The 17,253-nt window shown below is 38.9% G+C and overlaps 2 protein-coding genes across 4 annotated transcripts; one reads left to right on the forward strand and one right to left on the reverse strand.

Annotated features, from left to right (window-relative positions):
* The first annotated feature begins 4,047 nt into the window (after positions 1-4,047).
* On the forward strand, positions 4,048-6,827 carry cinp (cyclin dependent kinase 2 interacting protein). Of its 3 annotated transcripts, none has more exons than XM_016246011.1 (5): positions 4,048-4,097; positions 4,206-4,490; positions 4,653-4,785; positions 4,861-4,990; positions 5,622-6,827. In XM_016246011.1, the coding sequence occupies exons 2-5, from the start codon at positions 4,324-4,326 to the stop codon at positions 5,822-5,824; spliced, it is 633 nt and encodes a 210-aa protein (XP_016101497.1). In that variant the 5' UTR covers positions 4,048-4,097; positions 4,206-4,323; the 3' UTR covers positions 5,825-6,827. The 3 variants fall into 3 exon arrangements, with proteins under 3 accessions (XP_016101497.1, XP_016101498.1, XP_016101496.1); XM_016246012.1 differs by adding an exon at positions 5,481-5,541 and having other exon boundaries at positions 4,051-4,490; positions 5,622-5,640; XM_016246010.1 differs by having other exon boundaries at positions 4,051-4,490.
* Positions 6,828-6,866: 39 nt separating this feature from the next.
* znf839 (zinc finger protein 839) lies at positions 6,867-15,575 on the reverse strand. Its single transcript, XM_016246007.1, has 7 exons — positions 14,441-15,575; positions 12,048-12,935; positions 11,773-11,955; positions 10,355-10,447; positions 10,071-10,217; positions 9,879-9,992; positions 6,867-7,616 (listed from the first exon to the last, which is right to left on the reverse strand). Exons 1-7 carry the CDS (start codon positions 15,269-15,271, stop codon positions 6,951-6,953), a joined length of 2,922 nt encoding a protein of 973 aa, XP_016101493.1. The 5' UTR covers positions 15,272-15,575; the 3' UTR covers positions 6,867-6,950.
* Between the last annotated feature and the right edge of the window lie 1,678 nt (positions 15,576-17,253).

Here is a 17,253-nt window from a genome sequence, read left to right on the forward strand (position 1 = left end):
ATATTTGTTAAAATATTTTGTGCCTTGTGGAACTACTCACCTAGGGATGTATACTGTAAATAGTTTTAGGTTCAGCTAGTTAAGCACTACACCATTCAATCATATTTTAATAATGGGGTCACTCAGAGCTGCCACTGGCCTCCAGGTCCCAGAGATCAGTGTCACCGATACATCAGAGGTTGCGATCACGGCCTCAGCCACAGAACTCTCTTTCTCAGCTGCCTTGGGCCCAGAGATCCTGCCAGGACGGCTTCAGAAATCCCTCTGAAGGCCACCAATAAAGGTTCTTGTCACTGCTGCTCCAGATCCTGCTGAGGCTCCACAGAGGTTGAAAGTCCCATGATGCCCTTTTCATAGCTTCGCTGGTCCCACAGGTCCCTCAGGGACACTCCAGAAGTCATAGCGTAGGCCACCCTAAGGGTTCCTGAACCAGCTGTTGTTAAAGATGTCATGTAACAGGTCCCTGTCCCAGCCTGCTACAGCTCTATGTCATAGCAGCTCCAGTCGCACCTGACATAACCAAGCAGGTCACACTGAAGCATGTCATGTCTGCCACAAAGGTTCCTCTCATGATGGTGCAGAGATTAATGCTACGCCTGCCAGAGAAATTGCAGTGAAGGCTGACCCAGTGTTTCCTGTCTTAGCCTCAGTCAGAGCTCGTGTCCACGGCTGCTGCAGTCCCAGAGCTCCTCTCTCAACCTCACTGGTCCCAGAGGTTCCTGCTAATGCTCGGGGTTCTGCAACTTGTGTCCCACATTAAAAACACAATATGAAAATAAACACAAAATGTGAAAGCGGTTTATTTATTTATCACTTTGTATGTTCATTTGAATAATAAGCTGACTAGGTAAGTAATACCAGATAAGTAATTCAAAGGAGAGTTACTTTGTGGCCCTTTGTTTACTGTTTGAAGGCCAAGGTATCAGCATGGAATTTGGCTGTAGACGGGGTCTAAACAATAAAAATGGCCTTTGGACAGTCCAACAGAATGAAGTCAGACCACATTGTTCACTTTTCTACCAGTCTTTCTACTATTCTGCTACAATGCTGCTATTTATTCCAGTTTTACACAACTCATTTGGGTGGATGTCTCAACTGTATGTGACAGTAATTAACAACCGGTCCCTATAGATTCTCTTTGCCACCTGGAAAATTCTCAGTCCCTTAAAGTGTATAACGGCCGGGAAGCAAGAAAACACACATCAAATTGTATTCGCAATACTTCAACTTTATTCATAGATACAAGGATATTATATAGGCATATGTCGAGGGGAGTTTCAACCCTTTAACCAATGAGGATATAGATGACATACATATAGGATGTTGGCCAAGAATATGTGTTATATAAAATGGCCACATGTACTGGAAAATATGGACATATTAGGAATAAACTTGGTGAAGGATGCTGAACTATCTCCATAGTTCAGCACGAACCCCCATTACCTTGGAGTCCTAGCTAGCGTGTCCTCATTTGAACATTTGAACCAAGAAAAGCTAATGCATACATGTGCGCATGCGTACCTCGAATATGAGTAAGAGATATTAAAACATAATACAAGAGAGAGAGAACAGATGGAGGAGGGGGGAATCAGAGAGAGACAACAGTGCGCTGTACAGGGAGGGCGAGCAGAGAGGGAGAGAAAAGAAAAGGAGGGTGAAAACATCTGGAACCAATACAGACAGAGAGTGTTTTCTAATAGTATGTCAATTCAAATAAAGTTTATTTTTACATAAACTGAGTCTGAGTTTATTAAGAAAACAAAATCTCTAAATGACAGAAATAGTCTGTCCAACCTTCAAGCTACTATTTTTACAAAACGTAAATTAATACTCACTGTACAATACAGTATAACAATATGCCTTCAGAATAAAGTGGTTGTTCTTTATGTTTATCGTAATACAACACATTTATAAATGTATACACATTTTAATTTTAGAGAAATGTAGATAAAAGAGAGAGAGCGAGAGACTGCAAGAAAACAAAAGGAATCTTAAAGGGTTAGTTCACCCCAAGATGAAAATTCTGTCATTAATTATTATTAATTACCCTCATGTCGTTCCAAACCCGTAAGACCTTCGTTCATCTTCGGAACACAAATTAAAGGGGGTCATATGATGCTGCTAAAAAGAACATTATGTTGTGTATTTGGTGTAATGAAATGTGTTTATGCGGTTTAAGGTTAAAAAACACATTATTTTCCACATACTGTACATTATTGTTTCTCCTCTATGCCCCGCCTTTCTGAAACGCTTCGATTTTTACAAAGTTCATTGGTCTGAAAAGCGAGGTGTGCTGTGATTGGCCAGCTATCCAGTGCGTTGTGATTGGCCGAATACCTCAAGCGTGAGACGGAAATGTTACGCCCCTCACCACACTTTGATGCCGTGTCCCGGCACGATGACTGCAGGATCAGGAAACAGTCCTCCATAAAATGTGCTGCACACATCTGAATATTTGCGTTGAATTGTTCTGGAACAGTGTTGTAAATACAACTTAACCACTGATTTGTAGTTGTGTCCTCTTTTGGAAGACCAAACAAAGTAGTTTCGCTTTCACAACGAAACACACAGCATCACACACGACAGGCTTGAGAACGGCGCGGCCTGCAGATTCGACAAAGGAGCGGCCGGCAGGCTTGCGGCAACCACATGTGACGACACTGGGTTGGACTCCGCTTTGTCCACGGTGAAAGCCGATCCGGTGATCCACAGCGCAAAGTTGATGTATTTCCTCAGCGACCAGCACGGATCAGCTCCAGGCATGACGAAGCAGATATCGGCCTCTTTTGGAAGACCAAACAAAGTAGTTTCGCTTTCACAACGAAACACAGTGCCTTCACGACATGGCGGCGGCAACAATATGACACCGAGAATAAAAGTTACGCCTTCTTTCTTTGCGTGCAGCGTTATGCAAATCTTCCCACACAGTGACGTAGACATGTGGGGGCGTGTTTAAACAAGGCATTTTAGGAGGGAGTCTTAACTTTTATAAAGAATATCTCTTTGGGTTTGAGACTTTAGTCTTTGCAACTTTAGGGATCTTCTCGATGCACGAACAGCTTGTAACACTCCAAAGAGAAAGGAAAATATGAAATTGCATCATATGACCCCTTTAAGATATTTTTGATGAAATGTGAGAGCTCTCAGACCCTGCATAGACAGCAACGCAACTGCAATGTTCCCAGGTCCAGAAACGTTGTAAGGACATCGGTAAAACAGTCCATGTGACATCAGTGGCTCAACTTCAGTTTTGCGAAGCTACGAGAATACTTTTTGAGCGCAAGAAAACAAAAAGAACAATTTATTTAACAATTCTTCTCCACCAAGTTACGTCTTCCGCCATTTTGGAGAGTACCCAAGAGCGTAATCTGCGAAATCAGCGTTGTTTACGCTTAGGGGAAAGCGTGCGTATGCATTGTGATACTCTCTAAAATGGAAAACATTGCAGTTGCGTTGCTGTCTATGCAGGGTCTGAGAGCTCTCACATTTCATAAGAAAATATCTTAATTTGTGTTCTGAAGATGAACGAAGGTCTTACGGGTTAAGAACGACATGAGGGTGAGTAATTAATAACAGAATTTTCATTTTTGGGTGAACTATCCCTTTAAGGCTTATGTTGAATTAGATGGACCTTCATCAGCAAGTATACACAGGTGTGAAGGGGTGTTGGGCTGAATGTGACTGGACAAATAGATTCTCTGATAAACATCTTGGAATATCTTCATCATCATATCTTCAAATTATAAACATCAGTAACACAGACAACATCAACATGGCTGTGAATGGCCTGAGGTACAAAACTAGCATAAAGCTTTTTACTCTTATGGATGCAAGGTCTGGGTTTATAAACCAAACCAAAACCTATGAGTACACTACAAAACAACGAAAATTAGGGCTAGACCCGCTAGTAATTAAATTTTTTTTTAAATAATAAAAAGTAACGCAGAGACGACCCTCCATCACAAAGTGAAGTGACAGAAGCCCCTCTCAGCCAACCATGTAATGATATAAATGTTCCAGTAGGTGTCACTAAAAAGCTTTGCAATTGTCATAACACAAAACGGCAGAAGTAGAGAAAGAGTAGAAGGAAGGAACACGTGAGTTTGTGATGTTGTCGATTGTGATGAACTAAAATACTTTGTGAAGGAATAGAATAAATTACAACTATACAGCTTTTTAGAAGAAATATTTTCATTTACAAACAGGTCATTTGTTCATGTTTAAGTTACGGGATGAGGAAAAGCGCGACAACCTAACAGTTACTTCAGCTGATGGTATTGCATTGTACACATTAACATTAAAGTAAGCACTATTAAATGCATTATGTCAGAGTCCACGACCCCAGGGAAAAAGGGCAATTTGACCGGAAGTGCCAGGAAATTAAAGGACGACGCCGCAGACTGGCATAATCTCATATTGAAATGGGAGCGATTAAACGATGAGGGATCCACGATTGCGACTAAAATTGTTAATCTGGGACTGAGCAAAAAGTAAGTTTTACCTGTCGATCAAACATAAATACTATAAATAAATTATGTAAATAATAATGTATAGTAAAATTCTAATGCGATTATATATCAATTTGTGTGTGTAAGCAATCTGCCTGCTCTGTTATACCTGTAACCTGTTTTCTCCATCCTGTCTGTTCACAGATCAGATCTTGAGCCTGATGTTGTGATGGAAGGAGGCAGGTTGGCAGCTGGAGACATTTCAGAGGACATGAAGCGGAGCAACCAAGAGCTGGAGGAAGAATGTGTGAAGTTACAAGACGTTGTGGAGAAAATGGTAACTTTTTGCAGAACGAGCATTAGCAATGCTTGATGTTTGTACATTTTTACAGTCTAAATTGTTTCGCCAAAGGCTAACATGCTGTCAAAGATGGAGAAGATGGTCCATGCCGAACGCGGGATCTGTGAGTTAGAAGCGTTCCAGTACGGAGAGACAGGAAGAGCAGCACCACTCTTTCACACGTGGTCCACACAACAGTTTGGTAAGAGCAAGAAATGCTCAACCATCATATACCAAACACCAAACTATCCCATCTTCTGTTCATGTTAATCTGTTCTTTGATCTGTATGTCCAGTTTACTTTCATAAAATTGGTTTAAATTCATATTATGTATAAATTAATATGTATTCAACTTAATTAGTTCTAAATTCTGAATACTAATTGAATTTAGTATGAAGCAATCATCTGCGTCCATCCCAAGATATAAATTAGATTCTTCATCATAACATATTTGAAGAAATTTGGCATTACAGCACTGATCCTCTGAATAGGTGCCGTCAGAACGAGTCTAAACAGCAGATACACTTTTCTCTTTCACTTCACAAGACATTAATTGATTGACTGGAGTCATGTGGATTATTCTGACGGCACCCATTCACTCAAGGATCCATTGGTGAGCAAGTAATGCTACATTTCTCTCAAGCTGTTCTGATGAAGAAAAAATCATTTGACCGTTGTCCTCTTCATGACAGCTGAAGTATCTTCCAAGCTTTACGAGTCATACAAGCAGGAGTTGGCGCTGAGGACCCATTGGTGAGCAAGTAATGCTACATTTCTCTCAAGCTGTTCTGATGAAGAAAAAAATAATTTGACCGTTGTCCTCTTCATGACAGCTGAAGTATCTTCCAAGCTTTACGAGTCATACAAGCAGGAGTTGGCGCTGAAGAAGACTATACTACAAGAATTGGCCCACACGGCAAATGCTGATCTTTCCATGGTCTACCTGTCGTCATGGCTGTATCAACCCTACATTGAGGACAGTGGAAAACTGCTACTAGAGAGTTTGCTATTGGAAACAGGTCACAGACCTTTGTGATTCAGTCTATGCATGAGGACTATGTAAACAAATTAAAAGCATATCATGACATGTATACAGCTTTGATTTAATCGGTTTGACCTTCAAATTTATTTCTCAAAAATATTTTATTTTTATACTGTATTTACGTCCCTCTAAGCAGTCTGTAACATACAAAGTCTTAACTCGCTCACCAAAGTTTTAATGTCATATTTGAACATGTCCCTTTGTATTAAAAATGCTGAGATGTTTCCAAAACACAGTAAACCAGATATTTTATAAAAAGTAATAAAATAGTGCAACAACTTTTCAAATGACTTTTGCACTAGACAAACTACTAAAGAACAGAAACAATGGAACATCTGAGGATGCAGTCTTAAGATTATAAGCACCTCAAGTCTTATCCGTTTGTTTTACAAATCGATAGTGTTTTCTTACTCCTTTGGAGTGGACAGTCATCAAAACTGAAATGTCCCCCGTCTCAAAATACCGTGTTTTTAGCTCAGACCTCTAGGGGTCAACTATTTTCAGCCTTAAGGGTTCATTTTCAAACAAATGAATGTCCAAAAGTGTTTGAATAAATAAAATCTCATGGGGTACCAATTTAAACTGTATTGCAACTACAGCCTGGTTTTCTAACAAAGGAACGGTTATGTACAGATTTCTCTGGATGGCCCACTAAGTGGACACAGTATCACAAAAATCTTACCACAGCTTTTACTGAACTTTGCTGGAGTCCATAACTTAGTTTTGGCAGATAGTATTTTCTTTTCTCTCATCTGTGCATGTTGTGAAAGATTCAGTTCCCAGAATGAAAAGCACTGGATTCCCTCCACGATTTAGTGTTGTCACAAGTATTTCCCACCATCTCATCACTTTCCCCGTGAGACGTGTAACGTGCAGCTACATAGTCATGGACTCTGAAACCAATAGTTAAGATATGCTAACATAAGTGAACATTCTCTAAAATTGGAAATAAACAATGACTTCTTTGTATAAACAGAAAAAACACTAATATAATAATACTGTTTTTATACAAATTTACAAAGAATGCAATAAAAGTTCATTGAAAAAACACCATCTCTCAGACAGAACGTATGTATGGTGTGAATAATGGACAAAAACAGGATGTGAATATGTGACTCCATTAAGTCTTTCTTTCGGTTTCAATGCCCAGCAGGGCATGAACGGTCTCTAAAGGAACACCTTCAGGTGCCTCGATGTGCATCATGGTGCCATCGGGCCCGTTGACAATGACAATGCCTTTGGCGGCTAACTCCTCTGCGCTCTGCATCACAAGCCCCTCTGCTGTCTGGAAAATGACTGAAGATTCTTGCTGCACCACCTGACTGGCCTCGGGATCTTCGAGAGCATCGGTCTGGCAATCTTGAACCGCTTGTTGAGCGGCTTCTTCTGAGTTCTTAATCTCCGAGTCTGTGTTTAGAGCTTGTTCCAGCTGTTTCATCTGATCCGCGATATCAACGATGATGCTACTGTTCAGAACCTTGGAGATCTCTGGATCTTCTGTGGTTTTTGTGGCATCAGAATCCGAAGAAGGCATTTCCATCTCCATGGGCTCTTCCTCTGTCCTCTCCGGGATGGCGTTTTCAGCACTCTGTGTAGCATCGTCGGTGGTTAGATCTACAGAAGTCAAGTTCTCCAGTCTGGTTAGCACCACCTGAGGCTTACGTAGAATAGAGCCATCAATACTCTCGTCCTTCTGGATGCCGTTTTGATTAACTTGATAGCCGTTGGTTTCTTCATTGCGGTTTTCTATTTTAAACCTTTTTGCAGGAGGCAGCATTTTGGCATTCTAAGAAAAACATGGAGAAAAAATATTATTACCATACAACTGTAAAACGTATGTTGTTCACATAGAATTATGACAAGTAGCCCATAACAGCTCTAAGTGGAGTGGTGATAATATGGATGTAGGTAAATGAAAGGTTGCAGGTTCAAAACCCAAAAGCACATCATTACAAAAATAAATAAAAGTGTCTACTAAATCAAGGGTGTGCAGAAAATTTAAGAGTAATAAAAAATAAGGCTGTCAAGGTTAACTTAAAATACACAAAAGTCAATAAGAAAAAAAATAAATGAATACTTTTATTCAACAAGGACATATGAAATCGATCAAAAGTAACTGTAAAGATACAAAAGAGTTAATAATGTTACAAAAGATTTCCATTTCAAATAAATGCTGTCTTTTTGAACTTTCTATTCAAAGAATCTTGGAAAAAAAAAATAAAGTTTCCACAAAAATATCAAGCAGCACAACGGTTTTCAACATTGATTATAAGAGAAAATGTTTCTTGAGCGGCAAATCACCATATTCGAATGATTTCTGAAAGATCATGTGACTTTACCATCACATGAATAAACTGTACTAAAATACAAAAAAAAAAAAAAATACATTTACAGACCTGCCAACCTTGGAAATGTTTTTTGAGTACCATCAGCATGGCGGGCGTGGGCGGGGGGTGTAGTGGGGGTAAACAGTTTACTGTTTTTTACGGTTTACCGTAACTGTTTAGTTAATTTTTGCTATTTAGTTTTTTAAAAAAATGCTATTTAAAAAAGAAAAAAAAAAACTCCAGTACACTTCTGTATAGGGCTGGGCGGGCGCTATGAGCAAAAGAAATTCACATCTCTGTATTTTTTGGCTGATTTGTGGTATATGGTAGCCTATTTATATTGGTATTTTGTGTTTGGATTAAACAAATAAAGTGAATGTAAGCATGTAGGCATATATTATGTGCAAAAAAGGGTTAAAATCACATTACACTGTAAATCTAAAAACAAAAATAATCCTTTTAAAGCAGAAGTTAAAGTTACTAAACTAAAAATGAAAATAATAAAAAGCACAGACTAATTGAGTATAAAGGCTATTTTGATTACCCCATTACACTTTACAGTTAGTGCTATCATACAAATACACTTACTTGTAGGTTTAAAATTCTACATATGTCACATTTATTGTCCAACTACAAATATTTCAGCAAAATGTATATTAGTCAGAGTTATTGCTATTTCATTGAGCTCTGTCTGTTTGGCGCGCATGCGTGCAGCGGCGCTCGTTCTAAATGAAGTCTCTGGAGTTTAGCAAAGCAAAAGCTCATGCACTTCTGACAGCAAAATGGAAATATTTCCATGGCTTTTTTAACATATACAGATGGAGAATATACCTGTGAAATGTAAGTTATGCATTAAGGAAAACAGGCAGCACATCTCAAACACATTAAACAGCGCGTCTCTGTCAGCCTCACATGCAGCCTTTCTGTCAGAGCATCTGACGGGGTGAGCCGCTTTGAACAAACTATAGGCTACTAGGAGAGAAATAAAACACAGAAATTATTTAAATGCAAAACCAAAAAAAAAACTCTGATTGGTTTAACTCTTCGTCTTTTTCTGTTGCTTGTTTTGAATACTGAGCGTGGACAGAGGCATCACTAGATTTTGGCGTAGTTTAGAGTGACAAATCGTACCAGCGTACTTTGAGGTCAAAATGCGTAGCCACTATGCAAAATGCATACAGGTTGGCAGGTCTGCATTTAGCACAACTAAATGTTTTCATCATGTATTTGATATTAATATGGTTACATTCTGATTTCTAAAGGCTGATCATAATCCATGAGATTAATCAAAATTATTTTATTCTATTAAAAGCCCTAGATTTTTACAGTAAGAAAAATAAAACACCTTTCTTTCACGTAAATGGTTCTTACATTAATTACCCTAATACTGTTTATATAAAGCTCTAAGTAAACTTAATACAAAGTAAATATTCTTTAAATAACATTTTAATAAATTACTTTAATACAAAGTCAAAATACAAGCGTTTGAGTATTTATTCAATTATTTAATTAAGACTATCAAAATGTGTCTTTGTATATGAAAATGTATAGCTGCCTTTATATTTTACGAAGGGGGTTCCTCACAAGAGCATCACATTTGGAGGTTCAGGCAAAGCATCTAGTTACTAGACAGAATTAAATAATTCTGAAATTGCAGCGGAGCAATCTGTGATACTTGCATACAGGAGTCTACACTGGAATGATTTTTGCTCAGAACATACCTCAATACTCCGTAGGCTCTTTGTGGCCTGATTTGTCTTTTGACATTGTTGTCCTTCAGAGGAAGTCAGGAGTTTTAGTGCATTGGGATCGGTTATACCCAGAGATTGTAAAACCTGAAATGACAGAAAATCTGTATGGTACTCGGGTTTGATCACAATGCTGCAGTGGCTAAATGTCTTGATATTACTTACTCCCATGTTGTTGACCTCTATAGCTGGCCGGGAGGCTGGTGAAGTGTGCAAATATTCCAGGGCCATCTTCTTCACCTGGCTGTGTAGTTGTTCAAATTCATGGTACACGCTCGGGAACTGCTGCTTTGACGGGTAGCCCTTTTCCACCTATATGGACAAGAACAGTGTAAGTGTGCATGAAATGCTTCCAACACACATAATCACATGGTATTTTACAGTGAGAACTGGACACGACTAGACAAAATTCAAAACTATATCCCATGCTTCCAAATATCTAAACATACCTTCATCAGCACAAACTCCCATACAGTCATGACTCTGGCCAGACGTGGAAGAACGATCTCCATGAGATCTTCGTCATCATACTGTTTAATAAACTGAAGAGAGATGAAAGAAATTTAGTAATTGCTGTTAGTAATAGTGATTTAATTAACTGTTCTGGTATTATTGCAGTAATGAGAATATTTACCATAACATTACAATATCTTTTTGTAAAGATAATAGAATAAAAGTTTTACTTTAATTGCTTAAACATAGTAAGAAGTGATCTTCTGCCAGGGAGATAGTCAGGGATAGAAGATAAACAAGTTCAAATGGCTGAGCAGAAAACTATTAAAAAATATATTTCATTTATTTTTAAAGGGTTTAAAAACGACTTTAGTCAACAATTTGTCTCCTCCGCGTCACCGTAACGCCATTTTAGAGAGTATCCACTGAACGCAAACAGCGTATACTATTCTGTGTCAGCTGCACCACGCGGATATGTTGTTTTTGTTCAAATTAAAGCGTAAATAAACGTAGAAAAAATGTGTAATAGACGTGTACGTAGAATAAACGTGTTTGCGTTCAGTGTATACTCTCTAAAATGGCGCTAGGAGACGAATTGTTGAATAAAGTCTTTATTTTTGTTTTCTTTGCGTACAAAAAGTATTCTCGTAGCTTCGTAAAATTACGGTTGAACCCCTGACGTCACATGGATTATTTTACCGATCTCCTTGCTACGTTTCTGGACCTTGATCGTGTTAATAGAATGTTTTTAAAAAATATAAACCAAAACAATTCATTAATAAAGAAGAAACTTTTCAGATTTATCACCATTTCTATGTCACTTACTGAAAAAGCAAATTTGTGACACTGACCATGTCAATTAATTTGTAAAAATATTTATATACTGTATATATCAACCAAAGTTCAAGATCTCAAAATCATGCTGGACTATTCCTAACCATTTTTTCCAACTCAAGAACAATAAAAATTGACAGCCGATCAGAATCACACTTATAATAAACAGACCATTGGTGTGGACACTAACTATCATATTTGGTGTGAATGGTCCTTAAGACATTGTAAAAAAAAGTTAATCTTTATAATAACTTTTCATTCATTCAAATTGACAACATAATTTGTCAAGAGAGAAACTATTCAATTCAAAATGCTAAACAGAAGCTTTTTTACAAGTGGACTTTTGAATCCCACTGAATCAACCAAAATTTTGAGAATACTGTTGTAACATTATGCATAAGTCACCCACCCCAGCATTGTACTCAGTAGTTACACGATGTAACGCAACAAATATGCAAGAGTATAAACCACAGATATGAGAAGTCACTACATAAGAAACCAAAAATGCATGCAGAACTGATCTGAATGTCTGAAAAATACACATACTCCGCACACATTTGTATAGCAAACCAGATCTTACTTCTTTTAGTCGATTCCTCTGTCTTTGAGCTTGCTGCTCCAAGCTAATTCCTCTGGGGTACTTGGGTGGCCGTCCTGGCCGCCCTCTTTTAGGTGGCCGCCCAGGCCTCCTAGGATGACCAGGCCGTCCTGGTCCTCTGGGCCGCCCAGGTCTCCTAGGTTCTACTTTCCCAATTTCTTGAACCTGAAATATTTTATATGCAATTAACTGATCAATCTGATCCATTTTTAATGATCTGAGACCTAATATCAAACAAGCAAAACAAATCATCCTACTTTTTGAGTACTGAGTGTTTTCACTTGACTAGTATCTGTGACTTCTGTTCCTGTAGGCTGTTCATCTCTAGTTTTGGAGAGGTCTTCTGCTTGAGGTGGCGTCGGGTTCTTGTCATGTGTGGGATTTAGCTTATAGTGTCTGTTCAAACCGGCAACGCCGATGTACGCTTTCTCACAGGTATCACATTTAAAGGCTTTGTCACGGAGGTTGATTGTCACATCTGAGGACTTCTTCTTTTTCTCGTCTCCATCCTCATCCTCCACACTTATCTCAGAGTAGTCATCTGAATCTGACTGGTGGCTTTCTGCCAAGTCCTCGTTCTTGATAAACTTGTAGTCTTTCACCTTGTGCTTAGGTGGTCTGGACACCCGACCAGAGCGGGTCTGGGTTTTCTGAGGCTTCTTCTGACGATTTTTTACTTTCTGTGTGTCCTTTCCAATGGCTGAAGTTGCAGTTTTTGTTTCTACAGTAATGACTTTGGAAGGAATTGTTACCTTGGCTGGAGGAGATGAAACTTTCGGAGACGGCACTAGGATCTTTGGGGTAGGAACTACTGGCTTGGCTGGTGGACTCTTGACTGTGGCAGGTGCAGGGACGTGTACTTTGCTAATGGGGACAGAAATGGTGCTAACAACAGGAGCTGGTTTCTGAAGGAGAAGCTGAATAGGAGGATCGCTTGGGTTTTGTAAGAAATATTGCTGCTGTCCAGGCACAGGGGTGATGTGGATGATCTGTGGGCTGCTTAATGTTCCTACAGTTGAAACCTTCACCAGCGGCTGACTGGCTGACCGATTCTGTGGCTGTAAAATTGTTATTGGAGTTGTCTGCCGTAGTTTATTGTCTTGCTTCAGAGGTGCCTGAACTTGAATTTGGATGGGCTCAGCTGCCTGAATAATTCAAAGTGTGAAAAAGCTCAATTAAAAACATTTTAAATTTAGTCTGTGGACTAAATTCAGTGAATGCATATACAGAATATCTGACTAAGTGCATGCAGGAAACTAAAGAGAAGTTAGAAGGATGCATTTGGCATACTGGTTTCTTTCACAAAACTTGTTTGTGACCATAGTTTCTGCCCATATATCATAATTACTACAATTATTGATACAACAGTGAAATCTTAAATTAATATATGATCTAAAGTACTGGACAATTTGAATAATATCTTTATGTAATGCACAATTTTTAAGGAAGGAAGGATGTAGGGCTGTGCAAATAATGGAATGCGATTTTCATGCGAATCTCGTCAGTAAAGTCGGTTCTGTGATTAGTAGTAAATCTCCAGCACGTGCTTTCAGATGGAGCGGCATTTACTACACAGAACAGAACCGGCTTTACTGACGAGATTTGCATGAAAATCGCATTCCATTATTTGCACAGCCCTAGAAGGATGTATAGAGAGAAAAAAACATATTGAAGGAAGTACGTGAAGAAAAAAGTACTACAGGAAGAAAGTACAAACAAAACCTCGTAGGTAGCATGTAAGTAAGCAAGTACAGAAGGAAGTATGTTCGGAAATAAGAATGTAAGGAAAACATTGTGGAATGTACATTAGAAGTACTTTAGGAAATCTGCACAAAAGAAAGAAATGAAGCAAGAAAGCAAAGGAGGAAATACTTGTGGAAGAAAAAAAGATACACAGGAAAATGTGTGTGAAAGAAAGGAAGCATGTTTGAAAGGAAGTACAGAAGGAAATGATTGTGGGAACAAATGTACAGAAGGATGAATGAAAGGTAATCTGTGCAGAAGTAAGTACAAAAGGAATGGAGGAGGTAAGTACAGAAGGACATATTTGTAGGAGAAAGTATGTGTGTGGAAGAAAGGAAGGAAATGCAGAAAAATGGAAAGACAAATACATGTGGTAAAAGCTGAGTATTTACAGAAGGAAGTATGTACGGAAGAAAGGAAGAAGCAAATACTTGAGGAAGAATGAATGTACAAACTTATGGAAGGAAATCCGTGCGGAGGATATGAAGTACAAAATGAATGGAGGAAGTACAGAAGGAAATATTCGTGGAGAAAGAATGTACTGAGGGACGTTCAGAAGGAAACGTGTACAGAAGAAAAGGGTACAAAAGGAAGGAGGAGGTAGAGAAGGAAATACATGTGGGAAAAGCATCTGCAAAAGTAAGTACGTACGTATGGAAGCAAGTACAGAATCTAAACAAAAACTAAAGAAAATGCAGAAAATAAGTACAGAAAGAAATGAAAGAGGCACATGTTTATAAAGAAGTTAGCCTAATATATACGCATTAAGTAAGCAAAGAATAAAGGAAGAGAAAGAAAGTACTTCACAGATTTTCTGAGAAACCCTTCATTCACATTCTGCACTGTAAACAAAAAATGAATTGTCTCGTAATACAATTACTACAGTTTATGAGAGGCCCTATGTTACCTTCTGTGCGGTCGTGTGGGCTCCGTTCTGCGACTGCTGCAGCGCGACCTGTTTGGCGACGCTCTGCAGCTGCTGCGACGCGTTCTGCACGATACTGACTGGTTGCGGCTGAATCGCCGTCGCCAGTTGAAAGTTAACGTTACTGGACTCCAGCGCGATGTAGGAAATCGGCTGCGTCGTGACAGGTCTCTGTAGTATTTTTGGGGTCGTTGTGAGGGTCGCAGCCGGCTCGGCCTGGGCAATCACCTGTGCTTTACTCACTATAACCTGCTGTACGTCCACTATGGGGGAGGTGGAGGGTTTCACAGCTGTCTCAGTACCTGCCACATGGACCAATTGTTGTTCCGTTAACTGCTCGATTAACTGCTGCTGCTCCTCGGCCGATAAGCCCGAGCTCTCCACGAAGCTGCCGTCGGGCTGCACGTAAATGATGGTGGTCGTCGGCGCAAGAGCGTTTAAGACTTCCCCGCTAACAGTGGTGCACTCAGCAGTCACACCTGCCTCTGCAGTGGCCTGAACATAAGACGTTATGATATTCGCATCGGTTAGTAGCTCACCGCTCACGATCTGCCCGATCACCTCCTGGGTAACGTTACCGTCCACAACTCTGACATCCACCGCCGACTCGCTGTGCATTAACTCAGCGAGGCCTTGATCAACGCCCCCTTCTGTGGTGGACAGCGTCTTGCTTGCGTCTTCTTGATTATTTCCCGCTTCGGCTGCGGTCTGTGTAGTCTCGGGTTGCGGCAGGGACCCGCTCGCGTCGAGGTTTTCCATTTTCGCTGCAGCAGATTTGAACGCTGAATTATTATCGTCTTCATTGTCCGCCATTTTGTTTAACGTTACAGGAGCAAAACTTGCTAGCTGACGTAGGAATCCTCTCAAGAGCGCGAGAAGCGGCCGTTTGTTTGCAGACGATTAATGCTCAAGATGTGAGTAATATTTGCGAGATTGATTCAAAGCCCGGTACAAACCATTTCAAAGGTGGGAAAATGTTATAATCCAGAGACGCTCGCGAAGTTAACGGTAGCCAGGCAATTGGTTTTCCCGTCCATGCCACCAATGACGACAGCACGGAGGATGGGTAACAACAAGATACGTCATTTCCGCTTTTAGCGCGCCGTTCTCTCGTTGCTCTCTACCCTGTTACCGTTCCTGGCTGCCTTCACATTGGAAACTATTTATAATAATTTAAGGAAAATAATCTTGTTTGGGCGTGAACACTCTCCTTTGATTTTATTTGTTCCAAAAGTGTATGATATCATTTATAAAATATATATATATATTGAAACACAATTTGAGCTAAGAAAGACTACATTTTGGGGCACATTTTAGTCAAAATTGTCCCTTTTGCTGGTTAATTCCTATGAATGGTGTGTATTTTACACATTTTACAAATACAATTACAATTATATGATTAATTCAAGGCTTATTTCATTCAAAATACCAGTGCTGCTTATACATAGACAGACAGACAGACAGACAGAAACCTCTGTATTATTCTGTTATTGTATGAATGGTGTATTTTACACATTTCACAAATCTACATTTTTAACCCAACATGCATTCATAAGCCTGTTTCCGTCACAGGTCAGTAAAAATATGATTCTGCTAGTCATAATAATGTAATCTTTAAGTTTATTTTATTTTATTTATTTCAGATTTATTTGACAGGGACAATGCACATCAATAATACATAAATGTACAATGTGCCAGAATTAGCCAGAAGGCTATTTTGCATCTGCAGTCCCTGGACTGATGGTAAAATTGTCACCCTAAAAATATAAAGAATGAATCAATACATAATACTTACATACTCCAAAATACATATAACATTCACACTATTCCTAAAAAAAAACATCCGCTTAAAAGTTATACTATACACAGAACCAACAAATCAATACCAGCTCACTCATACACACAATCTAACTGTCAAACAAAATGACAAACAATGTATCAATAATATAATAATATCAATATACATACAAAGATAATGTAAGCATACAGACAAGTAACAGTAGCCCTAATCATTCAATCAGTCCTAAACCAAACAACCTCATATACAGTATATAGCATAAAAATCTCAAACTAGTAGAGCAGAAAAGACAAGACAGCAGCAGAGTTTAGTTTATAAAATTAATGTTGACAATGCTGACACTCAATTAACCACTTCTTTAAGTGACACTTAAAGGAGGCATAAGTATTAAAATGTGTAATGTAAGTTGGGATGGAGTTCCACTCATGAGCAGCCCTAACTGAAAACACTGTTTGACTAAATGCACTTTTTCTTAAAGGGACTATGCAATCACCTCTTACTGCACTTCTCGTTAATCTGTAACCAGATGGTGCTACGTTTACAAACGGGTTCAATACAGGAGGAGCCAGTCCATGTCTGATTTTATACATAAGACAAAGATCTGTATATATATATAATCACATTTTCCCAACTTAAAATATTGTATTTTTGTTTTGTTAAATATCACAGTGATGATGGTGTATGGATTTCCTATCTAAAACTTTCAAGGTTTGTTTATATAAAGAGATAATTGGTTTGAGAGAAGTATTATTTGCTTGTGACCAGGTTGTCAAACAATAGGTGATATGTGGAAAGATCATCAAATGCATAAACATCTTTGCAGCCTTAGTTGACATGCAACTACGGGCATATCTAAAATTTGCCAAGTTGAACTTAATGTGATTGCAAACCTTCTTGATGTGCATTTTAAAAGTAAGATTGCTATCAATATATACAACTTGTAGTCTCTCCCCTTCTATGACTACATCTGACTCCGCACGGCAACTTTTAGTTTTAC

The sequence above is a fragment of the Sinocyclocheilus grahami genome, unplaced genomic scaffold (genome assembly GCF_001515645.1).
Source record: "Sinocyclocheilus grahami isolate Dianchi unplaced genomic scaffold, SAMN03320097.WGS_v1.1 scaffold778.1, whole genome shotgun sequence".
Lineage (NCBI taxonomy): Eukaryota > Metazoa > Chordata > Actinopteri > Cypriniformes > Cyprinidae > Sinocyclocheilus > Sinocyclocheilus grahami.

What these genes read in the sequence shown, in the direction of transcription:
- cinp (XM_016246011.1), top strand. Translation starts at nt 4,324, where the DNA reads ATGTCAGAGTCCACGACCCCAGGGAAAAAGGGCAATTTGACCGGAAGT. An exon ending in AATCTGGGACTGAGCAAAAA is followed by an intron (nt 4,491 to 4,652) that starts GTAAGTTTTACC and finishes GTCTGTTCACAG; the next exon opens with ATCAGATCTTGAGCCTGATG. An exon ending in GTGGTCCACACAACAGTTTG is followed by an intron (nt 4,991 to 5,621) that starts GTAAGAGCAAGA and finishes TCTTCATGACAG; the next exon opens with CTGAAGTATCTTCCAAGCTT.
- znf839 (XM_016246007.1), bottom strand. Translation starts at nt 15,271, where the DNA reads ATGGCGGACAATGAAGACGATAATAATTCAGCGTTCAAATCTGCTGCA. An exon ending in AAACACTCAGTACTCAAAAA is followed by an intron (nt 11,956 to 12,047) that starts GTAGGATGATTT and finishes AAAATATTTCAG; the next exon opens with GTTCAAGAAATTGGGAAAGT. An exon ending in GGGAGTTTGTGCTGATGAAG is followed by an intron (nt 10,218 to 10,354) that starts GTATGTTTAGAT and finishes TTGTCCATATAG; the next exon opens with GTGGAAAAGGGCTACCCGTC.